Raw genomic sequence first — 13683 nt, forward strand, 5'->3', positions numbered from 1 at the left:
CAGTGACGTCAGTCCTTGCGCTGCCATCCAGCAACAGGACACGTCAACTGAGAAAGAGAAAGCAGGACTTCGGCGGGGACTTTGGAGACTTCGAGGATGTTAGAGATCAAAGTAGACTCATGGAGCTCCTTGATCTTCAGAGGGTTAAGGTTGAAAAAAAGGGGTAAATTTCTAATTTTTTAGAAACTCAGAACTTAGAAATCTAGAAAACTTTTTAATATTTTCAATTTTGATGAGTGCTCTTTTAAATATTAGTAATATAGAAGGGTATCTAAAATATGTCCATTCTGTAACTGTGTAAGAATCTCCCCTTGGCATTCTGACCAAAGCATTCGGGAATCTGTGGATTAAGAAGAATTTGTTGTCTTGACTATGCTTTATTTGTTTTGGATGTTGCTTTTCTCTCCTTTGTAACCATGTCTTGTATTTCTAGTTCTGGAGACAAATGGCGCTCTAGGAGAAAACTGTTAACACCCACTTTCCATTTTACCATTCTGGAAGACTTCTTAGATGTCATGAATGAACAAGCCAACATATTGGTTAATAAGCTTGAAAAACATGTTGACGGAGAAAAATTTAACTGCTTTTTTTACATCACTCTTTGTGCCTTAGATATCATCTGTGGTAAGTCTCATTGATTTGTTTCTAGAGCTATGGTGTAAACATAAAATGGCCCAAATAGAAAATAACACTTCATTGGGAAGCAAATGTAGGGGTTAGAAAGGATATTGGCTTCTTTGGGGTGGTCTTTCCCCTAAATTAGGCTCCTGAGAAGCAGTACCCACTGCTAGGGCTCCGAGCAGAGCCAACCTGCCAGGAAGGTCAGAGGGAAGAAGGAGCAGGAACAGGGAGCAGGAGAAACAAAAGGTGCAAGAGTGAAAGGGGAAAGGAACAATTCTAACATGTATAGGAATTTATGTCTTTTTTCAAGTGTTTGCCACTGGAAATTAAACACAAGGCATGTGCATGAATTGAATGGTTGCTTCTCACCCATATTTTGCAGAAACAGCTATGGGCAAGAATATTGATGCTCAGAATAATGATGATTCTGAGTATGTCCGTGCAGTTTATAGGTAAACGGAGCCTTTCTAATCATTTTTAAAATTGTTATTGATTCAAGCTTTAAAAAACATCACTAATAATTTTTTGTCTGTGTTGTATGTTTGTCATTGTTTCACAATGAAATATTGCACTAAAAATCAACCTAATCATTTATGTATGCATTTTAACAGTAGGTGATTTATTGCATAAATTATGACGCCCCCAGGCTATGGTATAATTTTAAATGATTTTATGTTATATTGAGAAATTACATTATGATGCTTAGTGACAAAATAAAGATAAAAACAATATTTTTAGCATGATAGCCACTAGGCATAAAAATTATTCATTAAAAAAATTATAGATATTATTCCAGAATGTTAGCTGTGATTATTGTTTTATGTTGTGTGCTCCTATCTCTTGTTTTTTGAGTTGTTATTAATTTTCTTTTCCCATATTTTCTCCACTGAGTGTGTATTATTTTTTAATTGAAATTGTACATTTATTTGAAAAATTGCTTGAGATTATTCAATTATTAAAAGGCAGGGCCAGGGTTTGATTTAAGGACTTTTGTCTTTAAGTCCACTGCCCATTTCGTTTTAACACAGATTACCATACTAGAGGCCCGGTGCATGAAATTCATGCACTCAGCAGGGGTTGGGGGTGTCCCCTGCCCGGATTGCAAGACAGCACAGGCCAGTCCGAGGGACACCACCAGTGCACAATCATGCTAGGGAGGGATGCGGGAAGTTGACCAGCCAGGAAGGGAACCCGGAAGGGCTCCAGGGCGTGTCCGGCCCTTCTCATTCAATCCTGATCTGCCTGACCCCAGCAGCAAGCCAACGTACTGGTCGGAGTATCTGCCCCCTGGTGGTCAGTGCACATCATAGCGAGCAGTTGAGTGGCCTTAGCATATCATTAGTATATTACACTTTGATTGGTTGAATGGCCGACGGAATGACCAGACACTCAACTTATTAGGCTTTTAATATATAGGATATAATCTGCCATTCATTACATAAGATACTGACTAGTATTATAGTGGTCCACAAAACAGAATAACAGGGAGACAAGCATCGAAACAAATTAGTATAAACTTATAAACTATAATAATTGTTTAGAAAGAAAAAATAAAGTTGATATTCGAGAAGAAAACAGCAATAGGGCCCACAGATTGAGTGACCAGAAAAGGCCACTCTGCAGAATTGGCCTGTAAGCTGCTCTCAAAGGAGGAGATCATGTCTAGTCTTCCTGCTCCATCACTGGAAATGTTGAGGGAGGGACTCAGGACAGGGATGTGACAGAGGGGCACTTTACTGGAGAAGAGGACAGCCAGAGGAGTGATCAAGCAAATGCGTGGACATTAAACAGGCAGATTTCATCCCACCCTGTGGTATAAGAGCTACAGGCAGCTCAGAGCCGTCCAGAACTCCTCTCAGAGAAATAGGAGGAGAGATCAGATGGCCATCTAATGAGGATGTGTTGTAATGGATTCTTCATTCCTCTAAAGGACCCATTTAATTTTTCAGCTTCCTTGGATGTGTAATAACTCCATGCCTTCACTGTTGAGCATAAAGCATAGAGTTCTTAGTAGCTGCTAAGACGAATTATCATTGTTGCCAGATATTACCCTCATTGGGACCAGGCACCAAATAGGTACTCAAGAAATGCACGTTTTGATATATCAACTGATACATTTGCACCCTGTTTATAGGATGAGTGATTTGATACATCGAAGAATGAGGACGATTTGGTTCTGGCATGATGTTTTGTACCTTTTGTTTACAGAAGGATGGGACCACAAAAGAAACCTAAAGATCTTACATAATTTTACCAACAATGTAAGTCCTCATTTTTTTAACTGTGGATAAACAGACATAACATAAAATTTATCATAATAGCCATTTTAAGTGTACCATTCAGTGGCATTAGGGGCATTAACAATGTTGTGCAACCCCTACCACTATCACTTTCTAGAACTTTTATGAGTGCATGACTCCTATGTTTGTTAACACACCCAGTCATTAATATTTTCTCCTGGGGAAGGTTAGTGTATTGGGGAGGTTGTCTATAAATAAATAATTACAAAATGTGATATGAACTATGGTAGTTTATTAACAAACTGGGTGCTGTGCTAAGAGAATAAATACACAGGGATCTGTGTTATAGGAATCTTCTGAAAAATGTTTGGATTAAGCAATGGTTTTCCAAGACAAAGGGCATTTATGGCAGTATCTTAAACTGGAAAAGATAAAAAGTAACTAGATATTACTATTTAATTTTTAATGACAAGGAAATAGTAATGTTCTGGATATAGTCTGTCTTTGTGTTAAAAGTATGTTTATGAAAAGGCAAACTTTGATTGAAAACATGCATTATAATTTAAATGTCCTGATAAAAGTGCCAAAGTAATCATATTTATCCTTTGCTGTAAATTTTAGTTTAAAATATGATGGCATTGCTTCCTGACAGTGAGGTACTGCGTCCACCACCAGACTAAGTGGTAGAGTCCCTAGATGTTAGATGAATGAGATGTTGGAGTGAGCTGCCCTCAGTGGAGTATAGCATAATTGCCTGGCAAGAGGTGAACGGTGAACAGTTTGTATTTTATAGGTATAATTACACTTGTCTTCAAATTTCATGCATTAATATCAGCATCAATAACGAATGAATTTTAGATTGGATGGATAATATACAAAATTGCATACTGAGTGCCGGGCACCAGGGGTTCCACCAAGAATCAAAGAGAGGACACGGTGCTTGCCCTTACTGAACTTGGGATCTGTTCATTCAAAGCAGAAGCAGGTTTGGACAATTGCCTGAAAGGAAGAGAAAGTTGAAATGTGTAACCCAATTAAGCTCAGGGGCTTTCATTCTTTTACTCATTCAACACATACCTGATGGGCATTTCTAAAATGCCAAGCCGTGTTCTAAAGGTTGGAAATATATGAATGAATAAAGACAAATTTGCTGCTACATTGATGTTGGAGGAGAAAGTCACTAAATAACAAATATAATGCCAGGTGGTAAGTGAAATGGAAAAAAAGGTAAAGCAGGCTTAGGGAGAGAGTGAGTGCCAGGGACTAGGGTAGCAGTGACCCTGACAGTGTGACAATGGGCAGCGGAGATCTAAAACTAGGGAGGAAGCTAGTCATGCTGGCTTCTGAGACAAGAGCATTCCAGGCAGAAGGAGCGGCAAGCATACAGGGTGATTCTTTTCTCCAATACAACACGTAATTAGAGTGATCTATAATTAGTCTATTATATAATGATTGTGTTCTCTCCACCACCCCAACTTTTTCTCATGAGCTCTTTCAGCTAGCTGGGGCCCTATTCAGGAGACTACTACTCTATTCCCATGTTGGAAAGGTTACTAAAATAGTCTTTGGAATTGATGTATTACATCCTAAAAAGGTTCACAGAAAGTTTTACTGTATTTTCACAAAAACCTAAGTTTCTGTTGAGTGAGACAGAACAGGAAAGGCTTAGAAAAAAAATCAGTTAAAAGAGCTGGTATATTTTCACAGGAAAATGGACTATTAGGCCATATCAATTTCCACACAAAAGCATGTGATCATTTACATCATCCAGGTCATCAGTGAACGGGCCAATGAAATGAAGAGAGATGAAGAACGTAAAAGTGATGACAAGGGCACAACCCTCTCCAACAGAAAACGCAAAGCTTTTCTCGACCTGCTTTTAAATGTGATGGATGATGAAGGGAACAAGCTAAGCCATGAGGCTATTCGAGAAGAAGTGGACACTTTCATGTTTGAGGTATTTTGTGTTGTCATGTTAGTCTCTGGTATACCATTAAGCAAATTACAGTTCTTGTTAAATAATAAGAGAATGTTTTTTTTTTTTTTAATTAATCTTGGGAGTTAAAAATGCTAAGAAAGAAGAAATAGCCAGCACTAATACTTAGACATATTTAAGCATTTAATAGTAAAATTAGAAATAATATGAAATAACAAAAATTATTTGTAGCCACCTTTTAAAATATGTATGATCCTTGGCATAAGGGATGATCTGTTCTCAATTTATTTTTAACTTAAAAAGATAATCAATTTATAGGAATTCTTTAAAAAAGTTTTTAGCATTTTAAAAAGTCTATTTTGAAGTAGCTTGTTATAACTAATGAAGAGTCATTATATTGTATTTAGAAATTACGAAGTTTAAGACCCTAATTAAATACCAGATCAACTTTCTTCTTCAGAAAAAGCTGTAGACTTGTATGGGTTCTTTTCTTCCCAACACCATTATTTCTTCAAACAGGTTTTCTATTCCTTATTCCACTTCCTCTCCTTCTGGCACCCCTATGATGCGGATGTTGTTTCCTTTCTTATTGTCCCAAAGCTCCCTTAGGCTCTCCTCCTGCTTTTTAAGTTTTCTTTCCAGTTGCTGCTGTGTGTGTGTTTTTTTCCTACCTTGTCTTCTAATTCTCTGACGTGATCCTCAGCCTCTTCTAGTCTGCTGTTGAAGCCTTCTATTATGTTCTTTATTGCAGCTAGATCATTCTTCATTTCCTCTTGATTCCTTTTCACATTGGTGACATTGTTATTCAGCTTCTTATATTCTAATATATTTGTGTGTATTTGTCATCCAGACATTTGAGCATCCTTATAACCATTACTCTGAATTCTTTCTCTCATAAGTTACTTGCCTCCATCTCATTTAATTCCCTTTCTGGTGATTCCTTTTTTTCTTTCCTTTGGGGATTGTTTTTATGTCTCCCCATTTTTTTTTGCTGTAATGTTTTAATGATTTCTGTGTCTTAGATCCAACTGCTTTGCTACCCAGGTTTTTTTGGAGGTGGTGCTATGTAGTTGGTGATTTTTGGGACTCATTGGTGCAGTCTCTCAGATCTCCTGGGCGTGGTGATCTAGCGGAGCCCCCTACTTGAGCTCTTTGGGTTCTCTTTATGTAGTGGGGTCATGAATGTTAGTTTCTTATTCGTGGATGAAGTCTCGTCACAGATTGGCAATGTGACTAATCCCCAGCTTCATTGTACAAGCTGTTATGGATGTGATCATAGTTCCAGCTCTTGTGGAAAGGGTTGCCTGAGGTCTCACTGGTATGTGCCCACTGTGAGTTCCCAGAGTCCATGGGCTTGGGAGGAAGTGGTCTCGGGGCCTGAGGCTCAGGTACTGTGACTTTGGCTGGTGTTGTGTGATTCTTGCTGGGATAGCGTCACTCTGTAACTTATTACGAGGGTCCCGGAGCCCGTGACTGTGGGATGCAGCTGTCCCATAGTCTGGGGTTGAGGCAGTGGGACTCTGGCCGAAGTGATTTCCCTCTCTGAATCACAAGGGGGTTCAGGAGCCAGTAGCTGGGGTTGTGGGAATCTCGGGGTCTGTGTGTGAAACAATCCGACCTTGTCTGGGGAGGTGGGTCCTCAGTAACTCACCAAGGTGTCCAGAGGTAGGCAGCCGGGAGGGAGATGTTGTGGATTCTGTTGAGAGCCGTGCCCCTTCGTTGGAGAGGCACATGCCCAATGGCAGTTCACAGAGAGGCTCAGGAGCCATCTGCTGGGGCTGTGTGATCGTGAGGCCCACAAGCTAGAGCTGCAGGATATTGGTATGTCCCAAACCCTGGGAAGGAGAAGTCCCAGTTTATGCTGGGTGAGCTTTTCGCCCTTGGGTGGATATGAGTGCCCAGCAGCAGCTAACAGAGGCACCCAGGAGCTGTCTGCTGGGACGGTGGGCTCAGGGGGCCACAGTGCTGGAGCAGCGCTACCGTGGGGACTGGATGCTGGCAGCCAGGGTCATGCCTTGTGGTGGCTCAGAGAGGCACCTGGGAGCTGCCTGACGGGGCAGCGGGCTCAGGGGGCCTGTGCGCTGGATCAGAGCTACTGTGGTGAGCGAGGTTGGCAGTGGAGGAGGGGGAAGTCGGAGTTTCTGCAGCCGGGGTCTTCTGTCCTTAATTGGATATGAGTGAGCCCAGCGGCAGCTCCAGAGGCTCCTGGGAGCCGCCTGCTGGGGGATGGACTCAGGGGACCTGTGTGCTGCAACCACGTGACCTCGGTGTCTGTGGGCCGTGTGCCCTTGTTTGGATACGTGCGCACCCAGAGGTGGCTCACAGAGGCACAGGAGAGCCCTCTGCCAGGGCGGGGGACTCAGGGTGCCTGTGCACTGGATTGGAGTGACCGCAGTGTCCAGAGGTCAGCAGCCAGGGAGGGGGAAGTCCACTTACTGCTGCGGGAGCCGTGCGCCCTTGGCGGTAGATGCCCGAGGGTCTGCAGGTCCGGGGGCGAGGCAGCAGGCCTTTGGCTGGCGTGGCTGCAGGGTCGCGGGCAGTGTCCAAGGCCAGTCTGGGTGGTGGTGCTGAGTTCCTAGAGGAGGCCCCTCTCCCCCTCAAGATGGCGTGGGCTCATTGCCCAAGCCCCACAGCCTGGTGAGTGACGCAGCAGTGGGAGGGGCTCCCTGTCCAGGAGAGCCTGGTCTGCCAGCCTCTGGTTCTCCTGCCGGATTTGACTGTCCCTCACTCATTCACACACACACTACACACGTCCACACACTCCCCTGTCACTTCCTCACTCACTCACACCCTCTCCCTCACCTCCATCCTGCCTGCCACCATCTTCCCAGCTCCATCTAGTAGAGAATTTAACCAGTTTGTGATTCTAAAGAGATTTCTGGGCTTCACATTAAAAAAAAAAAAGAGAGAGAGAGAGAGAAATTTAAAAAATATATAGTTTTATTGATTTTTTTTTAGGGAGAGAGAGATAGAAATATCAATGATGAGAGAGAATCATTGCTTGGCTGCCTCCCGCATGCCCCCTACTGGGGATTGAGCCCACAACCCGAGCATGTGTCGTGACCAGGAATTGAACCATGACCTCCTGGTTCATTGGTGGATTTTTAAGCACTGAGTCACACCAGCCGGGCTCCCAAGGTTTTTTGTGAAGAATAATTGAATTAGTTTCTACAAAATATTTGATTTTTTGCCTTAAACTCAGCAAAGTTAAATGGGGCTATTCATCAACTTCTTGATGTGGAGACTGTTGCTCAGAACTACCCATGTGCTCCCTGGTGTCGGGGTAAAGCCGACCGTACAAGTGGGGGACAGTGGAGAAGTGCAGATCTGGCCACTTGGCTCAGGAAAGTCACACTTTTATTTCCTCAAAAACAGTCCAGCGCACGGAGTTCCCTTGGAATGCCTCCTGTTAGCCCAGCCCAGCCTCTCTCCCCAAGTATGTGACTCTGTCGTATTGAAATGTCCCTGTACCAGAGGCGTCCCTTTGAAGGCATTGTTTCATTGGTTTGTTCCCCACCGAGGTAAAATACTGTATAAAATTAAATTGTTCTGTCTGGGGTCACATCACAGCTGTCAAATCCAGAGACAATTCAAAATAGAGTTAGCATCCCTAACCTTATTAGTAGAACTCTGCTTTCTAAGCTGTTTTTTATTTTTTCTCTTACATGTTTAGGGCCATGACACAACTGCAGCTGGAATAAACTGGGCCTTGTACCTATTGGGTTGCTATCCAGAAATCCAGAAAAAAGTGGACAATGAACTGGACGAAGTGTTTGGTATGTATGGCCCTTCACTACTTACACAGAAGGTCCCAAGTCACTGAAGCAAATGGCATTCTTGCTCATTAAGAAAGTGCAGTCGGGCCTGTTCTAAAGACACTAATAAGCAGGAAGGCTGCCATATGGGACCCCTTCCAGGCCTAATGTCCTTTGCAAGACCTCACCCATTTGTTTACGGGCGTTTGCTGATTGCTTGTCATGTGACTGCATTGGGGCTACACAGATACATATCCCTGTCGTCAGGATCTCGCTGCTTCATACGTGAAGCAATCACTGTGTAGAAAGTATCAAGTCATGGCTGTGTGCTTGGGCGATATGAGGAAGGGGCTAGCAGAGAGGAGAGGTGAAGCTGGTTAGTGGGGTCCAGGAGAGCTATTCCATATAGGATTGCTGTGGGTTAAGCTGATGGGAGATAAATTTCTTTTGCACAACCAGTAACCTGTAGGTAAGGAGTCCTAGGCTGAAGCCAATGGGGATGTTGGGAGAATCCCGGGCTTGCTCTTTTCTCTCTGTGTCATTTTCATCATCGTGGATTTTTTGTTTTGTTTTTTTAAATATATTTTATCGATATTTTACAGAGAAGAAGGGAGAGGGATAGAGATTTAGAAACATCGATGAGAGAGAAACATCAATTAACTGCCTCCTACATACCCCCCACTGGGGATGTGCCTGCAACCAAGGTACATGCCCTTGATTGGAATCGAACCTGGGACCCTTCAGTCCGCAGGCTGACTCTCTATCCAATGAACCAAACCAGTTAGGGCTGGATTTTGTTTTCTTGATTGTTGTTCTGGGCTCATGTTTATCTTTAAGGCAAGAAGAAAGGGGAGGAGGGGATGAAGGATAATATTAGTCTCCTTTGACTGCGGTCACAGATACTGCAAACTGGGTGGCTTAGCACAATAGAAATTTATTCTCTTACAGTTCTGGACACCAGAAGGCCCAGGTCAGTATCTCTGAGTTAAATCAATGTGTTGGCAGGGCTGCACATTTTGGAAGCCTGAGGGGAGAATGCATTCCTTCTGGTGACTGCCAACATACCTTGGCTTATGGCCACATCATTCAAATCTCTGTCTCCATCTTCACATCACTTTCTCTTCTGTGGGTGTCTGTCTTATCTCCCTCTGCTCTCTCATATCATAACATTTGTGATGGCCTTCATGGCCCAACTGGATAATCCATGATCATCTCTCCATTTTATGATCCATAATAAAATCTTTAAAAGCACCTTTTCCCAAAAAAGGTAATATTTAAAGGCCTTAGGGATAAGGACCACATATATTTGTGGTCACGATCAGCCTACCACAAAGGAACTGTGCATTGTGCCATCAACTTAATCCTTTGTTTACTCTGATGTCATATGGCTTCCCATGGCTGGGAAAAGAAAGGTAAAGGTTGGTTGGCCAACCAGCCAAGTGGTATCTGATGGGTTTTCCTAGTGCACAGTGGGGAAGGAATCAGAAAGGAAAAGAGGAGGAGGTGGAAGCCATTCTGGAAAGAGAGGCTCCAGTTGCACAATGGCAGAGTGGAAAAGTTGGAAGATGATAGTAAGCATTAAAGGACAGTGGAATTCAGAACATTTGTCAGAACCCATTGAGAGGTGAAGTTGGAAAAGTAATTTCATGTCCGGATGGTGTGAGGACTGGATTTTCATATCAAGAGGGAAGACTTTGTCTTGTAGAATGGAGACGATCTCAACTCCTGGGCTGTTTCTGTCATCATTTCATTTTTCCCGTTTCAAGTTGAATTTCTCTCAGATTGCCTCTGGTGGGTAAATTGGGTATTCTAGAAACCCAGGTTCTTTTGGAATGTGTTCCCACGTTTGTGATTTTTACAATTTCTAGCCCAATGCAGGTGTCACAAGTGCTTTTGGATCTCACATAATTAGTGACACCATTTTTACTAGAATTTTTATTCTGCTGCTTCTTATCCTTTTTGCTCATTGCCCTTACTTCTCTTCTATCCCCAGTATTAGTTCTAAAATTTCTTTGAGCAACTGATCTTTGGATATTGGGATGTAAGTATTCATTCCTCTTTTTTGTTGTTGTTGTTACTGGAGTAAACTTCACATTCAGGTTCATTATAAGAAAGCACCTGATACACTTTGAATATTTAAAATTGATAATTATCTTTTCTTTCCAGTGAAACAAACAAAAAATTAAACTAACAGGAACAAAATTACAATAAAGAATGACAATTCCAAATTAGATTCTGCAGATCCATTCTTCTCCCGTTGAGTGGCAGGGCCCAGGCCATTATTAGGAGAGAATTTTATTTTAAAAGTATTATCTTAATCTGCAAGGAAGTCCATTAAACATCACAATTAAACATACAAAGGGGAAGCCTTGTTGTCAAAATTTCCACTTAACTAACCCAAACATCTCATATCTACCCATTGACCTTCTATAAACCAAATTTTTTTATTTTAAAAAATGTCCCATAGAAGAGAAAGTAGACAGGCATATGTTGGTAAATGCTAACTGTCCACATTCACAGACACAGTGTAATCTGTGTGCTCAATGTACAGAGAAAGGAGGAAAAAAAACTAGAATTCTGTGCATTACTGCGCGGGCTGAGCCTCCAGCCTCCAGCAGAGCAAAGTAAGCAGAAGGTTTTTCTTTCCCAGGGAGCACAGGGGCATTGGTTCCATATAGTGATTGTTGAGTCAGGAAGGGATAAAAGTGAATTTGGACTTGTATGCATGCATATACGCCTAAGCAATGGACACAGACACCAGGGGGGTGAGGGCATGAGTGGGGGCGTATGAGTGCAATGGGGGGATAAGGACACATATGTAATACCTTAATCAACAAAGAAAAATAAATAAATAAAAATCAATGGAAAAATACTTTGAAAAGTAAAAAAAAAAAAAAAAGTGGATTTGGAATAGAAAGCCTTAGAGATTCTTTTCCCACTCTATTCTGTTCAAGGTATTTCACCCCAGATAAGTTGAGAACCAGGATGTAAGGGTGAGAAAAGATTTAAAGAGCAGAATGACGGAGCCGAAGAGTAAAACAAAACAAAACAAACCCAGACTGTAACTTGCTCCACTGACTGGAGGACACTTTTAAAAAGAAGGTTGGAATCGGTCAGTGTTCCTTAGTCATCTTCTCCTTCATCCTCATCAGCTTCTTCGTTGGTAGCTTTCAGTCCTCCCCCTCTCCTCCTCCATCATCATCTTCTCTTCCCCTTCCCCTTCTTCATCTTCCATATCAGGAGGCAAGTAGTAATGAGTTGGATTTTGGCAAACACCACCTTGGATGATCTCTCCCACCTTCTCTGCACCGGCATCAGAATGGCCATAAGCCAGCTTTTTGGTTCTCAGCCTCTTCCTGCTGGCTTTATCCTGCAGTGGATTTGAACATTTCATCAAATCCTTTCCAGATATTTCAGTGGACTTTGAAAATGCATCACGGCTTGCACTCAGATGAAATTCTTTGGATGCACTTATTTTCCAAGGAAGGGTTTTCATCGAAATGAAAAGCTGTTCTGTGACCTGATTTATTACTTTTCAATTCTGTCACTTCAACTCTGGTTAAATGACACAGTGCCTTTCCATCCGTCTCCCCAAGCAGTGCAGGCATAGAGATTTTTGCAAATGTTGTTACTTGGAAATTTGGGATTGGGCCATCAATTCCTACCTCTTCTGAAAAACAATGGTAGGCAGAATTTGTTATATGTTGACCTTCAGAATCTTCTCACTGGCTTGTCCACTGAGTTGGTCTATCTCATTTTTTGCTTTCTCAATATGTTCAGCTGCTTCCTGCTGTGTTTTTTTCCCCCATTGGCAAGACCAAGAAGCCATTTGAATTTCTTTTTGAGGTGGGAATGGAGGGCGTTTGGGGGCCAGGCTATGGGATGAGTCCAATAATCAGACCCAGGAGAAGATACACTTCTGGAAGAGGCTCTAAGAATTCAAAATGAAATGTTTGAAACCTATAGTTCCATGCATTCACAATGTTATGCATCTGTCACCTCTGTCTAATTCCAACCCACTTCAGCAGCCAAAAGGAAACCCTGCATCATTAATCAGCCACTCCCCATGTTCTCTTCCTCCAGCCCCTGGCAATACCTCATTTACACTCTGTCTCTATGGATTTATCTACCCTGAGTACTTCCTCGAAATTTAATGATACAACATGTGACCTTTTGTATCTGCTTTTTTTACTTAGCATTATTGTCTCATTTTATTTTGATCTATACTATCAAGAATTTTACTTTAGCTGTTGGTATTTAACATTCAGTGTATTGATGTTATAATATATTCTTTTTTGATGACTTATTTGCCAAGCCCAAATAGTTCTTCCATTTATTTTATTTCATGTATTTACTTTGATCAGGGAATTCTGATCGCCCTGTTACCTTAGAAGACCTGAAGAAACTTAAATATCTGGAGTGTGTTATTAAGGAGACCCTTCGTATTTTTCCTTCTGTGCCTATAATTGCCCGTGGTCTTAATGAAGATTGTGATGTTGGTGAGAATTCTTTCATGAAAGTAGTGGGGAGAGTGGACTTTTCTGTGTGTGTCTTGCTCTGTTCTCATGACATATCGACTGCCTCATGACAGGAGGGTACAACGTCGTGAAAGGCTCTCAAATACTCATCATTCCCTACGCACTGCATAGAGACCCAAGATACTTCCCAGACCCTGAGGAGTTCAAGCCAGAGCGGTTCTTTCCCGAGAATTCGATGGGACGCCATCCATACGCATATGTGCCCTTCTCTGCTGGACCCAGAAACTGTATAGGTTTGTATCCATCAGAATTGGTTTGACCTTTCAGGCACACACAGCAGGGGGCTACTCACAATAATGTCTTGGAGATGTAGTGTCTCAGATACAAGTCTGTTAAAACACTAGTTGTTTTATTTTTTTTCTCTACTTTACTATAACTATTGTAAAGTATATCAGATTTCTGTCCTGCTGTAACAAAGCACGACAGACTGGGTGGCTTAAATGACAGAATTTTATTTTCTCACAATTCTGGAGGCCAGAAGTCCAAGATCAAGGTGTCTGCAGGGCTGGTTTCTTCTGAGGCCTCTCTCCTTGGCTTATAGATAGATGTCTTCTCCCTGTGTCTTCACATAGTTTATTCCTCTGTGTGTGTGT

General features: G+C 42.1%; 1 protein-coding gene across 3 annotated transcripts in view; it reads left to right on the top strand.

Annotated features, from left to right (window-relative positions):
* The window catches only part of LOC308243681 (cytochrome P450 4V2-like), a gene marked incomplete at its 3' end in the record, with an annotated part of 49946 nt that overhangs the window by 9764 nt on the left and 26499 nt on the right, over window positions 1-13683 (top strand). For 2 of the 3 annotated variants that reach the window (XM_080659377.1, XM_080659378.1), the window contains exons 4-10: window positions 434-624; window positions 1004-1073; window positions 2756-2882; window positions 4633-4818; window positions 8471-8573; window positions 12917-13051; window positions 13144-13323. In XM_080659377.1, the coding sequence (XP_080515503.1) occupies window positions 434-624; window positions 1004-1073; window positions 2756-2882; window positions 4633-4818; window positions 8471-8573; window positions 12917-13051; window positions 13144-13323 (992 nt within the window). The remainder of the gene's footprint in view (window positions 1-433; window positions 625-1003; window positions 1074-2755; window positions 2883-4632; window positions 4819-8470; window positions 8574-12916; window positions 13052-13143; window positions 13324-13683) is intronic. The other variant, XM_080659379.1, reaches the window with a different exon arrangement.

The sequence above is a fragment of the Plecotus auritus genome (assembly GCF_963455305.1).
Source record: "Plecotus auritus genome assembly, chromosome: 3".
Lineage (NCBI taxonomy): Eukaryota > Metazoa > Chordata > Mammalia > Chiroptera > Vespertilionidae > Plecotus > Plecotus auritus.